Genomic DNA, 19638 nt, shown 5'->3' with positions numbered 1-19638 from the left:
ACAATCCGCGTATCATTTATTTAATTGTAGTTTATTTATGTATTTAGGGTTTCTTTGACGATGCATTTGAATCAAATAGCAACAAAGGTGCCTGGAGCCAGGTCAGTTCCCCAAGTAAGCATTAGGGGTTTGTTCCAGACGCAGGTCACTCTGCAGCAAGTTTTGATGCTAAACTTTGAGTCTAGTTCCATAAAACAAAACCTATACTGCAAAAACACTGAATTTCACCAAGTACGTTTGTCTAGCTTGTAGTTTAAATACTGGATCGTGCTACATTCCCACTGGCTACAGCAATGCGCGTTCAAGCGACGACTTTTAATACGTTTAAACGTACATTTACAGAGAACCAATCAGGGACTCGGCGTTGGTGGTGATGTATGGGTAGCGTTCTTTTCAAAACATGTTTAAAAACTGATCAGGAAAGACAAATCAGTACAAGCTTTTTGTGTTCGGCCAGAATTCTGCCGCACCAAGTCTTTCATAAATCGAAGTCTAGCTGTGAAAGGAAACACCTGGAGCAAAATTCACAAGATTTGCACCACTTTGACATTTTAGCCTCTTCAAACTGTGGGTACATGCGCTAGTATGGTGTAGCAACAGATCTGTGTGAACACCATATACTGAACGCGCATTCAAGAACCCACATCCAGCGCATGCTTGAATCTACGTCATACGCCTGGAGTGACCGTAGGATCAGACATGCTTTAAGACAATACTAGTTACTTTTCAATTACCACTTTTTTAAGACATTTAATCTTAAATATCTTGTGTCATTTGATCTTGAAATCATCTTATTTGAACCAAATCTCAAATGAAATAAGTTTACTTTACACAATTATTTTAAGGAGAAGCTTCATTTTTAAACAGTGATTTTGCTTTTAAAGAAACCGATTTCGTTGATTCAGGGAAACTTAAGTTTGATATGACTCTAAATTTACAATAATTTTTACGACAAATTTACCTTAAAATATTTAATTCTAGTCTTATTTTAAGATGATTATATGCTAGAAACTTAAAATGGAAGATAGTTGGGGGAAAAGTATATAATAACTACTTTCAAGATATAATACCCATTTTTTGGAGCACTAATGCTTATTTTTTTGATGATATTCATTATTAATAGAGAAAAATACCAAATTATGAGCGTTTTTTGCTAATTTTTGCTAATGAAGACTTCATTTAATACTAAAAGAGCAGGACATCACAAGAAATCTTACCAAGACTAATTCTACTAGTTCCATTAGATTTTTTTTCCACCTACAACAAATAAAAAAATCTTGTCTATTTTTTCTGCTTGTTTTGAGAAGTATGTTTGTTCCTATTTTTGCTTACTGTTCATTGCTAAGCAGTAAGTAAGTCTTACTGAGCATGCTCCAAAACCACTCTTCAGAAAAAATCTGCCTATTTTCACAAGTCAAGATTTGTCGTTGTCATATACTGTCATAAAGCGTCCACACACTTTTCCGCTCTTTGCTTCCAGACATTTTCTTTCTTAAAAACACAATACCTTTGGCTGATTGTGATGTGGAGGAGCCAATGACCTGAATTTCAACTCTGAGCAGCATTTATCCGCACCAAGTAAAATTTTAGTAAAATCAGGAGCAAACCTCGGATAATGTCTCTTCCCCTCACAAAAACATTTCTGAATGTCAATACCAAAATGCAAATTGTTGAATAAAATATTTGAAACATTGAGTCTCTCTGGGAAATAAGAAGGCCATTGAGGAGCGAAGAAGGACGGCATTGTTTGAGGAGAAAGCAGCCATTGAGCCTCTGCAGCCGCTGGGTGATGGAGCTTTGTGTGAGTCCTTCAAACATATCTCCGGGCAGGAACACACACCCGTCCTTCCAGCAGGATAAATGGCGGTCATTATCATTAACTATCATCATCGCCATGACAGTGACTGCTGTTATTTCTGGATCAATTCCAAATTTGATGGATGAGAGTGACAGACAGGGAGGACTCATTAGATCAGGACGAACGAAAATGAGAACACACAAATAACTATGACTCAGTGGATTTTCATGACATTTCTTCATTGTTCCAAGTTTTTAAACTGTGGTTAACCGCAGCTTTAAAGCCCCACTCCACCTATATTTTTTATCTGCTGTAAAGTATTTCCAGTGATCTTTTAATCACGATGATGTTGTTTTTAGGCAAATTTTTAAAAACCTGTGTTGTTTTCTAGGACATTTTGTGCAGCAGAAATTCAATGGAAATTGTGACTGTTGGCACGTAAGTACCCCCTCCGCGGACATCCCATGATCCCTTTATTTATACTCTCTTCTGCTGGCTTACAGCCCCTCACAACCACAAGCAAACATTAAACGGAGAAACAGAAACAGTGAGCAATAGTGGAGCTATCCAGCTGTACACTTTGAGCCGGATGTAAGCTCAGATGTACATGAATCTATTTGTTTGCATGTGAATGCATGAAAATGGAGCAGAGCAGTGAGACCTTGGCCAGCCCATTTCAGTTGCTGCGTTACAAATAAGCTCTTTTTCAAATCTGCTTCTGATCTGTCAAGATTTGAACAAAGACATACTCAAATACAGCTTTAATCTTTATTTTCTTTAAATGTGTCCTCCACCATGAGAAAAATGCTACAAGAACATGTTAAAAACACCAAACGCACTATTTTTCTTAGAGCGGCTCTTCAGGAGCTACTATCAAGAGGGAGGAAGTTTCATGCAGAAAGCAGGAGCACAGTGGGATTGTTCTGGAGAGAAAAAAAATGGATTGGACAGAGAATTTGTTGATCTCATGGCTTTAATATGGTAGTCCACAAACAAACTGACAGCAGTAGAAACAAGAGCCAGCCTGTGAAAATGTTGGTCTTGCCTCTGAACTCCTAACAAGGAAGTAAATGTCTGAAAAATATCAGGTTCTCCGTCTGCCTCCCTCAGTGGACAGAAAATAGCAACACCACGATCCATTGATGCACACAGCAACAGCAGAGGTCAATTTTAAAGTAACACAGCAAATGTGAAGGATCCTCAGCTGTTTAAGGCACTGAAGCTCACACGACTTTCTATTTACTCTTACAAACCAAAGAATCATATCCCATTTTGTGACAGGTCATGGAGAAAAGACCAAAAACCTGCTAACATTCATTTAAATGCTCACAGTCCTCCATTTTAGTGTTTTAGCATCAGCCTAGCCCTGGTTTTATTCCCTTTTTCATTCCTTTCATGCTTTTTGTTCTATGAATGTCTCTACAATGCTAAATTTGGTTTTATGCTTTATTTGTTGTTGATTTTGCTCTCCATCCAGCACTTTGAGCCTACTTGGCTGGTGGTGGATGGTGCTTTATAGATCGACGACGGCGACGACGATGACAACGAGGAGAACTGAGAAACCAAATCAGAAATGGATAGGAATGGAAGATGTAAGCAAGAGTCAGACACCGCAACTCTTGCAGCTTCATCACCGCTGTGAACAAAATCCCGAACCACAGCTCTACTCCAGAGCGGTTTAATAAAGAATCAATCACCGTTCTTCTGAGGAAAACCTTTTTTACTGTTCACCTTCACTCCGTAACACCAAACATGAACGCGCACCCCCCAACACTTGTACGTGCGCTCTCACTTACACAAGCAGCGCGCTGAGACACATACACATTCTACAACACCTATATAGTTGGTTTATTACTTAGATAGTAGTTAGTTGTTACTGTTATTTTTTAATAAAAAATAACGCGTTGTAGCTATGAATTGTATTCATTTGCGATGCGGGCCGCTGGGGGATTTTGTGTTCGGCGGTGGCAGGGGGGTTAACCAGGACTCCTGCTGCTTCATCACCGCGGTGATCAAAAATCCCACACCATCACAGCTTTACTTCCACCACACTTGCTGTTGGTTGGGGTGCGAGTATTGTTCCTTACTCCACGCACGGGGTGTTCACGTGATATTCAAGTGCCCTTAGAATGTCCACACAAACTACACTCCAATAGACTAATTTCCTTATTTCTAACATGCACACTGCACGCAAAGAGCGCACACTTTTCACGTGACCAGCACTAACAGGCTTTTGAAATATTTGTACGTCACGCATGGATCTCACCTACGTCACCCTTGCTCACCCCTACATGTTGGATAAATGTCAACTATGACCGGTCACCCGCAGCATGCCCGTGGGAAAAAAGTGTACATGAACATTTTTGCTCTATGGGCTCACCGAGTGGTCGACAACTATTATTTTTCCTGCAGGCCTCAGTACAGATTTGACCATTTTTGCCTCAAGACAGCCTGTATCCACCCATAAGGACTAAGGCTTTTACAAAACAGTGTCCAAAGCCAGAGTCCTTTAGTCATGGATGCCTCTTTGTCTGAACACAGGAAACTGTGAACAAGACACCAGCAATGATTTCCAAATGCAGCAGATGATGTTCTAACATCACAAGCCGGGCAAAGATGAACCCGCAATGATGCAGGGACGTCACCACCAGAAAATATTTGTTGCTCAAAAGACTAACAAAGATTTCACTTTACTACAATGGTACATCCAGCCAAAATCCGAACAGCAAAACAAAGACTCAGCCACCGTAGTTTTGAGCAAAACGTCCTTAAATGACAAAGAAGAGCTCCACTCGCCTGTGAGGCCTCCTGGGCCTTAACTGCTTCTGTCTTTGTCTTCCAGTCATCTTCATCCTCGCCCTGAGCTTTTAACCGAGATCCCAGCAGCCACTCGAGTGCAGCGCTGTGACTTTTCCAGCATCTTACATTCCTGTGTTCAACAGCGTTTCTAAACCGGCAGCTGGAGCATGATCCAAACCGACGGACTGATGCCATAAGACGGGCGAACTGATGATGAGGACAGAGTCAGAGAGAGGAGGAAGACTGCTTCTACTGCCATGTTCCTGTGGTGGACAAAGAAGAATGCTGAAAGGCCAAATCAGCCCACGCTCTGAACCAAGGCCTGGACTCGCAGTACGGGGCATTTATGCAGCCCCGTATCTGACCACACTATGAACAATGCTATCCAATATTCGTGGAGAAGTGGCACAGATGTTCCATTGTGTGAAAGTGAGGCAGGCAGCAGGTCTACAACCACAAACTACCACAGAGAAATGTCCCAACGCCGAGTTGAGTGCATGTTTGTGAAGATACAGACAGCTGTTATCTGTAATCAACAGTCAATAACGCCTCATACGTTTGCAGAGTCAATAACACGGGAGGTGTAACTTGACTTTTACTGCAAAATCAACCCCGTCGATCCAGCGGCACTTTTTTTTCTAACAACTCTTGGCTGGTGTTTTATGGTGTATTCTTCTGCATTTACACAAACAGCTTGATCTTAAGAGGATTTTCTACGTTTAAAGAAAAATTTGGAATTTATCTTTGGTGCGTTTCTACTTTGATGCAAACTTTAGCTGCAGGTTAAAAAAAATTGTTAGTAAAGAAAAAAACAAGACCAAAACAACTTAAAACTGAAAATAAAAAGCTTTTACTACAAATCAGCAAATGACAATCAGACATTGTGGGTCAGGGCTGCCAAATCCTGGTCCAGTTTAGGGTTGGGCGATGTCCCTTAAATTGGCCGTTGACGATGTTTGCTGTCAACCATCGGGATGGACGATGACATCGTCGGGGGGGAGGGGGGGTTGGGGGGCATTTTTACATTTTTCGTTCTTTTATAACTGCTATTCGTTTTTTTGCTTTTTTCATTTTATTTCCCAACTAATGACTAATCCGCGATGATCCAGTATAAACTGAGGGAAGTGACTTTAACAAAAAAAGTAACAAACAAAATAGAAAAGAAGTAGTCCGCTCCCGCACTTCACTAGTGAAGTGGACCGGCGGAGCGCGGACTTACAGGTTTGTGTTTGAGGGGAAGGGGGGGGGGGTGCTTTGTTACATGAGCGCTATGTGTGGGAGATTTAAGACTGCGATCCGTCCCACAGCTCTAGGGGTACAAGCTACCGAACTCAGAACCGGGTCTAAAAGTGTGTGTCACAGCACAGCTCGGATCGTCAGCACACACAGCGGTTTGAGCTTCAAAGCAGAAAACTTAGAAAACATTCAAACAATCACGCGGATTTGTGTTTCCAGTCGTGTCCCGGCTAAATAAAGGCTGATGTTATTCTTACATGTTTACGTGCAGCCAGCAAGCAGCACCACCCAAAGCTAATGTTGTTAGCCCGTGTTAGCATACTGCTAATCCTGGCTTCGTTAAGAAAAAGCACTGACCACACGGATTAAAATTCAAATGATGAGCGAACAGGTGTTTCATAATAACCGTAACATTATTAAAAGCACGTTTAGAAGATCATCTCGTATTTTACCGAGCTGACATGTCAATGTATATAGCCGCTCGGCGCTGTTTAACATTGTTTTGTATTGAAGTGTTACATTCAATAAAGTTTGAAAAAAAAGCCGCTCGGCGGAATTTATATCCTTCCGGTTTTCAAACCCTACTGCGCATGTGCGAATGATTTATTCCGACGGAAAGTGTGACCTTAGTGAACGTTTTTATATTCTGAAAACATTTTTCTGGGCCCATGTACACGGTTGGATTCTAATCCGACCATTGATCCCATCAAGATATTTTGTACATGTAACAGCGGCTTATGGTGTCGACGCGCAACGTGGCGGGGGCGTGGCATCACGATGGTGGTCTCTCCATCGGGATGTCAGTCACCCATCACGATGGACGATGATATCGTCCATCGGCACAACCCTAGTCCAGTTGTTTCTGCACTGCTTTTAGGGACAAAAATTGTACACTTTCTACACAGTCCAGTTCAAAACTTGATCACTGGGTCAAGTTACAAAACAAAAATTCAGAAAAATCTTTGTTTAATTTGTTAATAAGAATAAAGTAAAACCTTTCAGTTGGCTTATACTAAGCCTGATATGATGTATTAGAACAAAACATGATTAATCCTTAAATGCAATACATTTTGGCATAAACATACTGGAATGCTGTAGGGATACAGCAATTCACTTCCCCTACTATTTGTTCATTGGTGTAACATATGGTTCAGTTTTAAACCAAGAATTGTAGCATCCCTGCTGCTTTCTGGCGACTAGCTGACTCAAGTGTCTCCTCATTCTGATTGACAGAAAATACCTCATCCAGGTAATCCGCAGGTAGAAGTGGAGGAATAGCTGGAGAACAGGCAGTGTGGTAGATCATGTGGACCACGATTGGGCGGCTCTGATGTACTGTATATATCAGATTATTGCATACACAAACTAATAAAAAATGTTTCTATAGGGGACTCTGATGATCAGAGTCCGCGTTTGGTTTCAGTTGTAAGTCAGGGGTCTTCAACAAGGAATGTACCCGAAAGACCAACAGCCACAATCCCTATGAGTGGCTACAAAGCAAACCATCAAACTACTCCTTAGAACTGAATCTTAAGAAAGTAAAAAAGGTCTTGTTTCAAGAAAAAAAGTCATTTTTTCTGTCTTGTAAGAAAAGAATCTTATCGAGAAAGTATTTCAATAGCAATATAATCAAATTTGAGAAAACATGTCGTAGTGACTAGAATTTTGGTAAGACCACATTTTAAACCCTATTGGCAGATTTTTTTTTTTAAACTTATTTAAAGAAAATCTACCACTGGGGTAAGAACTTTTGACCTTTACCTAAGCGGCCATTACTCTTTAAAGAGTAATGGTCTTCAATGAGTCCTGATCTAAAGGACCAGCGACGTGCTGAGACAGGAATACCCCAACAGTCCCAGAATGGGATCATTTCAAAAGGCTGTGCTACAAAATGTAAAGTTATTTTTGTACAGGTCTGGTTTTCAAGAGGATTCTGTTAAACAAAAAGCAATTTCTGATTGTTATTCTCAGTTTTATTTTTTTATTTCCTTTTCTAGTTTTGGTTATTTCAATAATCATTGTGGGGTTTCTTTCATTCACAAAGTGGTACATCTGTTCAGTGAATAGACGTAAAATTAATCAATAAGTCCAGGAGTGTTTTTGTAGCATGAACAGAAAACAGTTTGGATGGCGTGCATTTGTTTGGATGAACAGATGGGAGGCCTTGGTGCAGCATCGACCTTGATGGGAGGGAAAACATCAGAAAGAAACCTGTGAAAGAGATAAATCATTGGATTCTCTCCATATTTTGAACACAAATGCAAGAGGTAGAAACCAATTGAAATGTCGGAGGAACACCAACGATCTACCACAGCGTATATGTGTAACAAGGTCAACTCACTTTCAAAGAACTGTCAGAATAAACTGTAATTATTTATATCAGACCCACACAGAGTCGCTCTCAAAATCTGCTCGGGTGCACAACAGAAAGAGCTGAAACGGCTTTTCAAAAGTGCTGTTTCAGGGGAGGCTTTTCTTGCATAAGCAAACTGCTCTGTAATTACACTGGGTGGATCCACACCAACCGAAGAGAGGAGAGACGGGGAAAAAGGAAAAGAGGATCATAGCAAGAACCCGGAGAGACCTCCTGTTTACTGTCCTGAAATACATCAATGTTTCTCTTATGACTAACAGTAAATCTAAAAAAAAATAAACAAACAAATGAAAAATCAAGGACCTAAACTTAAAAAAGGACAAGCTGCATGATTTCAAAGCCCCATCGTCACCAAGGACAGGGACGTTTCCCACAGTCTTTTTTTTCTCTTCTCTGTGAGAAAACAGATGGAACCTCCTCATCTTGGGATTTCTTTAGAGACACAATTCACAACTGTTGACTTTCTAAAGGTTTTATTTTTTTTTTAGAAGAAGACGTTTGTCCACAGTAAGGAAGCATCAACATTAAAATTTGTGTCCAAAGCCGAATAAAAATTAAACCGAATAAAAATTAAAACGCTTGGCCAGATACCAAATAGTTATCAAATATCAAATGTGGATTTTAAATTTCCTATTTTTTATTGCATTAATAGCTTCGCGATACATTATGTTTTCCATATAAAGGCGGATTTCCACTGGTCCGTTTGCGATGCGTCTACATTGTGTGTGTTGACAGTGTGTTGACACAAAAAAATAGAATGTTCATTACTCAGTTGGAATTAGGGCTGCACGATATGAGGAAAACTTGCGATATGCGATATTAGAGATTAATATTGCGATAACGATATAATTTGCGGTATATAAAAAAATAGAAAAATGCCAAAAACCTCCTTCCCATTTCATTAGAAACAGTTTGAAATTATACTCCAATGACACTTATTGACATAGGTGACAAACATCTAACATAATAGGCCTCCATCTGATTGGTAAACAATGGGAAGGCGTCCATCTGATTGGTCAAAGCATAAAGGGATTTATTTGATTTGTTAAAAGCGTCAAGCTGCCATAAGATTGTTTTAACACATTTTGGGTTTACGATTTATTGCGATATTCGCAGTCTTTTGCAATATGCCTATTGCAGAGCTGGATATTGCGATAACGATAAATTTGCGGTATATTGTGCAGGCCTAGTTGGAATGTTTCCATCAGCTCCGTCATGTCCACATCTGAAATCAGTCTCTTCACACCACAACACGAGCTTTACGCAAGAGATCCATTTCAAGTCATTTTCTCTCAATGTTGCAGCAAAAAGCCGGAGAATTGGGAAAAGGGGTTGGGTTTTCAAAATAAAAACTTCCATTGTACTTTCAAAGTAAAACTTTATGTAATTTGTTTTATTTTTAAGGGGACATACCCAAAGGACGGTCGTCGTCACCGTGGATCTCACCCTCAAGCTTAATTGTGTAAATACAAAAACCTAACATCATTAATGACACAAAACATGCATTTTACAAGAACTCAGTGAGGAAGAAGAGGACATGGGCATGATTGTTTAATGTTGGGACGAGCAAAGAGAGTTAGAAGAACTACTCAACATGGGGTTAGCAGGACAAACCCCTCCTCCAGGAGCCAAACTCATTGACTTATAAGTTCAGCTACCACTTTAAATAGAAATGTTTTCTGTTCAGGTGTGATTTCCCACAATGCTCCATTTGCCTTCAGTCCCTCCTCATAAGACGTACACAGGCAGGAAAAAATTGACACCAGAAAATGAACAATCTACAAAGACACCCTAAAAGAGGGTTGATCCGCTTCTTCATACATACTTTTAACAGTAAAAGAGAAAACACATCCACACTGCGGTTCTCTACAATTCCCTTTTGAAGAACGGGGTTCAGAGGTTCCCTGTGTGTCGTATAGACAGCTCAGAGGGTTGCTAGGAGGTCTTTTATCTTCCGATTCATCCCACCTATTCCCCATCATCTGCAGCCTTTGCAAAGCCGAGTCTAGATTCTCTCCTCTGAGCCTCCCTGGCTCTGTGGACCTCAGTAAACCTCCGCTGACCTTTGCAGGTCAAAGAAAAAACAGCACTGTTGACCTACAAAAAATCCTCTTGTTGCATGCAATGTGCCCTTTGACTCAACTTTTAAGTCTGTCTAAGAGGGAAAGTTGCTCTTTGGTTGGCCTCTTTCCTTTTTGCTTGGTAAAAGTCCCACAACTTGGACACAGAAGACCCTGATAACGGTAATTTATAGGACTGTGGTGGGAGGGTTTTATCATCATCATAAACATTCTAATGTTTCCCACATGCTGATGTGATTGTTCTCTTACTAGAGAGTCACAGGCTGAAGGCTTGATACCAACTAAAGAAACTTGATTTCTGCTTCAAGGTTTGCAGGAAGGAAGAGAAAACCGGCCCACATGACAATATTCTACTAAAAAAACAAAAAAAACAAATCACGTCTTATTAGGAAAGAGTCATTCATTTGCACTGAACCAGCCACCCGAGTGCCCCTTTACAGGTTTGACCCTTTTTCACCCGCAGACAGCCCATATCAACCTGTAAGGGCAGTTGGGACTAAGGCAATAAACCTAAAAACTACAAGGAGCTGAAACCACTGTTGAGCTCACAATGCTGTATAAGTGTGGTTGTTTATCAGAAGCGGAGTAAAAGTTTGAAAAGTTGTGAAGTGGATAGAAACTGAAAACAGAGAGCTGGCTCTGTATCTGCTGTGCTTCCATCTGTTGCTGCAGGTCTTCCATTGTTGAGCTCCAACCGCGTCGACTCTGATATCACTGTAAATGTAATGAATCGAAATGCTTTGGTTCTTTCTACATTTAGGAAGAATGGAGATATTGCAACAAAGTTCTGAAGGAAAATAACCAAGCTAAGTGTTAAGTTACCTGATCAAACCAAGTCAACCCCATAATCTGGATCTGTAAACATTGTTTTAAGAGCTAATCCTTCAAGTGGGGAGCCAAAACCACAGACTCTGCACTTAACTGCTCTTCCTCCAAGCTATTTACCTCCTTTATCTCTGAAAGACAAAACTCAACAAACAGCCATGCTTGAACCAAAGAGAAAAGTTCATTTTTGCACATTTTAGACACTGCAAGTGTTTGAATTAGAAGTATTCAAAATTATAAGAGAATGATGGGAAACATGAAAAACAAACAAAAAACAGTGGCATGTTAGCATGAAGCCAGCGATGCATGACAGATGCAAACCATCAATGGTCGGCTTTCTGGGAGGTTGAGGGCTGTTATGCAACGACGGGAGAGGGGAAGACGGGCCACATTCCCACTGCCTGCTGAAGTGAAAAGGGCCCAACCATGGTGGGGGGTAAAGGGGGGGCGCATAAGCAGTTAAAGAGCAAACAATCCATCATAAGGAGGCAGAAAAGCAATGGCAGAGCTGTAGATGTGAACAAACCACATCTCACAACAGAGTGATGGATGATGTACAGAATGAAAACTTATCAAATGATTTATAATATAGACGTGTTATTTTATTTTAAGTAGAACCAAACTTTACGAGAAGAATCGTTTTCAACCACCAGTGAGTTTTCTTCCAGCTCCATCCCCTGTTTTGGTTTCTTTCTCCTCCTCCATCCTTCTAACGTTTGGCTCAGCCCGACACCAAGAAAAGCATCATGACCTCACTGCTCCGCAATGTTCCACAGCGAGGAGAGGGAAGCAAAAGATAACATGAGGAGGAATGTGCAAGAAAAATGACCAATGTAGAGATGCAGCGGTGTGAGCCAATCATCTTGCAGGTCAGAAAAGACTCCAAACCTGAAGAACTGAAAGTGTGACGTGAGCTTATATTAAGATAAAGCAAAAAAAAAAAAAAAAATTTTAAAATACATCTTTTTCTCCCATCCAAACAACGTTGTTACATTCCAGAGGTCCATCAGTCTGTGGCATTGACACGCTCCACACAAACTCAGACAAGTCAACACAACGATGTGCGCACGCACATGTAGCGCTGGAAGTCATCAAGCCCGTCAGAGACCACAACAACTTCCCATTTCTCTAAACCCATTTCCTGCTTTGTTAGACTTGCTTGCCAGCTCCTGCTTCTGTCACCATGGCAACCAGGGACAGCATTTAATGAATTCTGGGATAATGGATGAAAATTATACTTTAGCAAAACAATCAGGCAGCTTGACAGAACGCCAAAAGTTGGCTTTTAGAGAGCCGTGTGCACAAACAGCAAAAGCAGTGAGATCAAAGCCTGTTTGTCCACAACAGAGAGGATGAGATTTTTCTGTAGGTCACACATCTCCAGGAGCTAAAATAAGTATTTTTTAACCTGACCAATAACCAACGGTGGTTACTCTAGAAGTTTACAGGTAAGCGTCTGTGTCTGGATGCTCAGTGCATCCTCTCTGGATGACTTTGGCCCAGACAAGGCGAGGTAGATAAATGAAGGCAGGCACAGAGCTTTGGACTTTTCCTTTGTGTGCCAATTGTGTGACTTTTGTTTGATCAAATTATTAACATCCACAGATGTTTATTTAACATGGCTCAGTCTTTAATGGCTGCTCTGGTGAAGCTCTGGATAAACTAGCTGATCCAGAATCAGAGCAGTGCTGACGACACAAGATGCTGTTTTCATTCTAAAGTTCCCCTCTGATGAAAATCATATCTTTAACATGTTCTTGTGGATTTCTTTTCTGATGATGGACATAAATAAAGAAAATTTAGCTTAAAATAGCATTTCTGAGTATTTCTTTATAGTGGTGAATCAGGAGCAGATAAAAAAAAGAGCTCATTTGTGACTGGTTGGGCCACAAGCTACCTGCTCAGCAACGGGGAGGGAAATGGGGGCGGGGATGCTCCATGCCAGTGGTCACACCAAAAACGCAGAGGTGAATTTCTAATGAGCTACTGCCACTCTGCAGAAATTATGTCCTAAAAAACAACACATTTTTTTTATTTTGTCTAAACACAGCATAATAATAATTAAAAGACCACTGGAAACGCTTTGAAACAAATCAAAAGATGATTGGAGTGGGACTGTCTGTGTAGACAGCGGTCATGCGGTTTCATCTGGACAACAGCCGACCATTGAATTTGGAAAGATGTCATGCGGCGTAACACAAGGCAGCAGCAGCAAACAGAGGACAAGAGAAAGTGAATCGGACTCACCACTCGGGGTTTGGTCCTCTGTGGTGCAGAAACTGAAGCGTTGTCCTTCTTCTGGGGTGCAGCTTCTACCAGTCCACCGATGCCGGTTTCTCCAGGCGCCTCCAAACTTGATGCTGAACCTTGAGAGACCTCCTTTGCCCCTGTGTCTCTTTCAGAGGCGTTCAGTTCAAGGATATATTTTTGTGTCACATCTTCCAATGAGGGAGCTTCTTCACCTGCAGGTTTGGATGTCACCTCAGGGTCTGCAGGAGGTCCAACAGTGATGCTCTCTGCTTCCTTGAGAGGCTGCAGATGAGGAGCAGGGGATATGGGGATGAAAGTTGCAGGTTCACTAGTGTGCCGGACATGCTTCAGCGCTGTCTTGGAGTTGGTCGTCAGTGGTGGAGAAGAGGCGAGCTCGTTGGGACTGACCTGTTGGCCGTCTGGACCCAGCTCCAGGGGCTCAAACGGGTCCTCTTGGGGCACAAACAGCCTGTTTGGACGTTTTCTGGTGGGCCTGCGGATCAATCTAGGAGACAAGACTTCAGCAAGCTTGAGGTTGAAGTTAAATTTCTGCACCTCTTCTTCTCCGTCTTGGTCTATCATGTCACCATCCTCTTCGTCGTCATTGTTAGACTTGGGGCAGCTCTCTGACTGGGACCGGGTGACCTTGACCCGTGCAGGCTGGACTTTTGGTTCCCACAGATCCCCTCTTTGCTCGCTCAGGATTGGCTCACTGCTGGAGGGCGGAATCTGACCAGACTGCTCCAGCTCGCTTATTGGCTGAGCGCCGCCCGCCTGACCCCTGAGCTGGGGGTCATTCTGGGAAAGTAAAAGGGCGTCACTACGACGACTGGGGTCACTGAAAGACTTTTTTTTGGGGGCTTTGCCATTGCTGTGATCGTCAACCACCAGATTGTCCATCGCGCCAGGCTCAGAAACAATGTTCTTGATCACACCACTGTAATCGCGGACACTGTCGTCCTGGAGACCGCCGTCGCTGCAAACTGACAGGTCACTGGCGACACTTCCCTTGTATTCGGTCACTGCGGCTGCATCAGAGGCCTCCGAAGGGCCTCCACCTGCTCCCTTCACAGACAGCGACCCTAGAAAGTTGCTGTCCACAGAAGAATAGTTTTTGTTTCCGTCTCCTGCAGCAGAGCAGCGCCGCTGAGGCATGGGATCGCTGAGGGAACGGTAGACAGTTGACTCCCCGTTTCCTACAGCTGCTGCTGACTCTGCATGACTGCCGCAATTGGAATCAGAGCCTGTGTTGTTGCCGTTTGAAGGAGAGAACTTGCGCCTCCGTCGGACAGCACCTGGGGTTGCAGGAGCTTCAAAGCCGCCTCCTCCTGATCCCTGTGACGCAGCAGGGTTAACGTGGACCCCCTCACTAGCATCGGCGCTCAGACTCGCCGTGAGATCAGGAAGACAAGAAATCCTGACCTCACTCAGGCGGTTTGGACCACCCGAGCTGCTCTCCATCCTCTTTTCTTCAGAGTCACAGAGACCCAAATGCTTCCACGCATCCACAGGCTGCCTCAGCTCCTCTCTTGCCATTCGTGACCCCAAATTTAGTCCTGCTGGGAGCGACCTCTCCAAGAGGTCACTGGGACCCATCTCCGGCTCGGTCACAATCCCCTCGTCGGTCAAACTGGACTCATGGCCTGAACGTTCATCCACTGAACCTTCATACAGCATGTTTTCCTCCGAGTCCCCCTTGAGAAGATCTCCTTGTAGTGCTCTGTGCCGTCCCTCTGGCTTCTCCCAGCCCTCTGAGCCCGTGCTGAGCAGCTTCTCCAGCTGCACTCTCTGTCCACTCCTCTCCCCCGTCTCCTGCTCATGTTTATCTTTGCCTGCTGCCTCCTCAAACTCAGCTCCTTCAGCTCTTCTTTCATCTTTGATGCTCTCCACCTTCTCAGTCTCCAGACCGGTGCCATTAAACTGGGAGCAGGTTTCCCTCACAGAACCACTGGCTCTTTTTAGAAACGCATCATCCTCTTCATCACTCCTGGTACACATCTGGCAGATGTCCTGAATGACCTGCCGGGCTTCCTGGGCACACCTCCTCTGCATTGGGGTTTGCATCACTTCTTCATCATCATCCTCATCGTGTCCATATGACTTGATTCTTTGCCCAACTCTAATGTCTCCACCATCACTTTCCACTTCCCTTTCTGACATCACCTCACCTGCCTCTCCATCCAAGTCCAGCTGTTCTTCAGAGGAGCTTCTTCTTGTGGCGCCACCTTTCAAATAACACCTCGCCCCGATGGAGGGTTTGTCCGAGTAGGTAAAAGATTTAGCGCGCCGTAGTGTGGCTGTCAGGTCCTTCAGCGAAGGCCGATGGCTGGAAGACATAACGGCCTTGTGTGGAGGCCCAGAGTCCTTCTTGTACGCCGACGAACTCTCCACACCCGCAGCTCGGTCTCCTACACTCGTCCTGTGCACCCTGAGGCCTGACAAATCCGACTTCAGGAAGTTTAGGAGGGTGATTGTTTCTGAGGAAATGTCAGGGTTAGACGTGGAAATTTGGATTTTGTTCTTCTCATTTAGGATGCCACCTCCCGTTTTCCTTAACATCACCTTTTCACCACGTCTGACCCCTGATGTGACGCTATCGATTGGAGAAGGTGAGGGTAACACCGTTGGCACAAGCTTGGGGCGCACAGGAGAGCGGGAAAAGTTGTCCCCGTGGCCAAAGCTTGGGGAGCGATACATGGTGAAATTCCCGTGGTAGGTTTTACTCAGCATGGATGAAGATGCCGCTCTACTCGGACTGCTCTGGGTCCCACCAGAGCAGAGGAAACCCTTGGAGGCGTGGCTGGCAGAGAGGGTTGGGTCTTCAACTTTCAGCGTCTCAGAACTGGAGTATCTGCTGCTGCAGCGTGAATCCCCAGAGGCGAAGGGGGGGATGCTGACCTTTGCCACACGCGACACACCTGGGAGTGTGCTGGACGTCACAGGTGAGGAGATGCGCTCCCAGTGCTGAACCCTGGCTCTGTTGCTGCGAACGCTGGCTTCTCGCGCAGAGTGGCTCCTCTGCACCATCCCGCCGGTGTTTTGCTGCTGCCTCTCAAGAGGGTCCATGGTCACAGCCAAGTCACTGTCGCTGTCTTCTAACTCTGCATCGTCATGATTGTAATCATCCCGGCCTGCGGCTGGAGCCGACCCGGCGACTTTTTTCTTTTTTCTCAGTGAGCGGCGACGTGCCGCCTCCTGGCAGTGGGAGCCTAGAGTGGAGGGGCTGTCCTCCTCGCTGCCTGAGGACCTGCCAAAGCCCTTCGTCGCCCAACAGTCATTTTTACTGCGGGACAAAAAGCTGGCCCCTCGCTCTGTGGCACCTCCTTCCCTTCCTGCAGCAGCAGAGGAGCTGGGGGGGACACCCCAACCACCTCCTCTTCGCCTCCTGTTTTGAACCTCCTCTTCGTCTCCAGAGCTAAACCTCCAAAGAAGAGACTTAGGAGTTTGTGGGGTTTCCAGCTCAGATGAAGGAGCAACTGAAGAGGAGGAGGTAATAGCTTTATCTGGGGCAGAGGAGGAGAAGGTGGGGGCTGGTTCTCTGGAGGAGCTATGTGAAGAATGTAAACTATCCCTGGGCAGCCCGACCCCCTGTCTATCCCTTCTCCCCCTCTGTGTAGGCTGCTGGATAGAGGAGGAGCAGGAGGAGGTTTCTGAGCGGCTGAAAGATGAAGCAGCACCGGGTTGAAGGTCAGGGCCGGGGTCAGATGTCGATCCCGTCCATTTGGGGGTCTTGTGCTCCACCTCCGGACTACCAGTCCTCTTAATCCCACAGTAGTGACCACAACAGTTTTGACAAGGATCTCCTTTGGGCCCTACGTCTGCTTCTGGTTTCTTTGAGACATGACCTTTGGAGATGCGGTCACGGCAGAAGGTTTCTTTTGCAGGGAGGCTTTCTCTGCTCCGTGTCTGAGGAGGAGGACAGCTGAGCTCCAGCAGGAGTCCTCTGTCGGCCGCTTTCAGGTTCTGCAAACATCTGCTTTCCTTCTCATCGAAAAGTTGTCTTATTCTGGTGACGCTGGGCCATGTTTCTGGGTGTGGGGGGCTGAAGTCTTTGTGGTGGGCAGACAGATACCTTCTGTGGGTTTTGCAGGGTGGAGAAACTCCTCTGCTGCCACCATCCTCCTCTTCCTCGCTTGCAGCCTTCCTGGGCTCAGAGCAGCGCACGTTGACCTGAGAATAGTCCCTTTTCCCTGGAGAGCTTCTGCTTTCGGCTGGGAGACGCGTCAGAACTCCTCTCTCGGTTTTCCTCTCCGAGTCCGAACCGGACAGAGAGTCGGTGCTGGAGAGGAGCTTTGCTTTGGCTTCCGAAGAAGACTCTGCGGCGGTGGTGGAGTCGCTGTCCTGCAGATTGTTCTCCTCCTCGGCAAAACTTTTCCTCCTGGAGCTTCGACTCCGCCCGCCGAGCGCTGCTCCCGGCGTCCTCGCGCTGCTGAACCTCTCCGTGAGCTGGCGGAAGGATGGAGAAATGGAGGTGGGGAGGGCGGAGGGGGCTCTTTTCTGCTCTGCGGTGGGGAGGCCGGCGCTGCTTGTGAGTTTGGAAACTTTTCTTGACGCAGTCCGCGTCCCTCCTGCTGCGTCCGAGCGCTCAGCGGGGAGGGCCGCCCCAGCTGCCTCTGATTTGTGCTGCTCCTCGCTCCTGCCGGCCCCCACCGACCCCAACTTTCTGAAGGAGACGCTGCGGTACACGAGCGTGTTCTTCCTCCCTCTTTCTGCCATTGTTCATGTCCCCCTTTGTTCACGCGCGCATTTCATCTCCACGAACAGCAGCACCTTTTGGAGCCGAGCTCCATGCCCCCCCCCCCCCTCCCGTAATGAGCCTCCAGCTGCACCAACTTTGACTTTAGTTTGTTTCCTTTTGTTTGGAAGTTAACAGCGTGATGAGAGTTCAGAGCCTCGAGCTCAGGTGAGGCGCACGCGGAAAGCAGCGCAGAACTTCCTCTTTCCTCACAACTTACATGTTTGCAGCTGAATCCCGAAACCTCCTCCGTGCAGAAAAAGAAAAAAAGCCCTCCTCCCCAGAAAAAAACAAAAACGAGAGCTTTTTGTCCTCCGCGGCTCCCGGAGCGCCTCAGCTTTCAGTGCAGCCCGTCGGCGCGCGCGCCGGGCCCATCCTCAGGACAAACCGTCGGTGGATCTCCTGCTTTCAGGATTTTCCGAGACTTATGTTGTGTTTTTTGCATGTAAATGCTTTGGATGGGGCAGGGGGTGGGCGGGACCAGGGTGAGGGGCACGGGGGCTGTCATAACCCCCTCGGGTATTAAGAGGAAATACTTTTTTTCACGTTCTGGATGGAAGATCTGCAGAATGATTCTGCGTAATGTAAGCTTTTTCCCATTAAAAATTTAAAAAAAAAATAGTTTATAAAAAGCTTAACTTTTGTTTTCACATCACTTTTTCTTTTACAATTTTTTTAAATCCTTTAATAGGTAGTAACATTTCAGATGAAAGCTTGAAGTCGCGCACAGCAGTGGCGCCCATCGGTTCAAAGAGGGTGGGCTCCGCAGCGCCCTCTATCCGCTAAACACCGCAATGTCAGGTCACAGGTGGAAGACGGAGCAGCAGTGAACCTGCAGTAGATTAACCATTTCATCCTCTGTAACACCACCTCCTCCTCAACGTAAAACATCAGACTGGGACTCCTCTTCTTCTAGTTAAAAATGAAGAGGGACTTCCAAAATATTGCAGTTTCCTACAAGAACAGAAAGAAAATAAATGCAATTTTATGCATTCATACAACAATCAGTGTTTTATAAAGCTTTACAATATAAAATCCTATAATCTCCTGTAAAATTAGCAAAAGAAAACAAATCTTTTAAGAAGAAAAAAACTAGAAAGTAGTAAAATTATCTGTTAATGCAGCAAGTCATTCTGTCCTGCAGCAGTCCTGGAATGAGGGACCTATGGAGCTGAAAATAAAATAAAATCCAGCAATGAAACCAAAACACATTTGTCCAGGCATATCCAAAGGAAGTTATAAAACTGTTATGGGATGCCCAGAGAGCCTACGGCTTGGCAATCATGTAGTGGCAAAGTGAACATTTTGGGAATTTTCACATTTTTGTAAAATATGGGGAAAGCAAACTTTTAAGTGATCTTCATAAAATGTCCCAAACGAGTATAAGGGTGTATTCAGACTGGGAAAACCATTTTAGTCCAGACCGAGTCCACTTTATTTGGTCCTGATTGAGTCCTGAACCACATAACCAAATATCTCTTTAGTCATTGCCCAGGAATAACGAGGGGGGGCAAAGCAAGGAGAGTTAGAAACTGCTGTG

General features: G+C 44.7%; 1 protein-coding gene across 3 annotated transcripts in view; it reads right to left on the bottom strand.

The window, feature by feature from the left end:
• The window catches only part of arhgef17 (Rho guanine nucleotide exchange factor (GEF) 17), a 64229-nt gene extending 45733 nt beyond the window's left edge, over positions 1-18496 (bottom strand). For 2 of the 3 annotated variants that reach the window (XM_011482768.4, XM_020708378.3), the window contains exon 1: positions 13361-18496. In XM_011482768.4, coding sequence (XP_011481070.1) covers positions 13361-18079 — 4719 coding nt within the window. In that variant the 5' untranslated portion in view covers positions 18080-18496. The remainder of the gene's footprint in view (positions 1-13360) is intronic. The other variant, XM_023961337.2, reaches the window with a different exon arrangement.
• Positions 18497-19638: the final 1142 nt, after the last annotated feature.

Source organism: Oryzias latipes, chromosome 13 (assembly GCF_053564925.1).
Source record: "Oryzias latipes strain Hd-rR chromosome 13, Olatipes_Hd-rR_3.1".
Classification (NCBI taxonomy): domain Eukaryota; kingdom Metazoa; phylum Chordata; class Actinopteri; order Beloniformes; family Adrianichthyidae; genus Oryzias; species Oryzias latipes.
The sequence above is the reverse complement of the archived record's forward strand: the minus strand, read 5'-3'. Positions and strand labels throughout refer to the sequence as shown.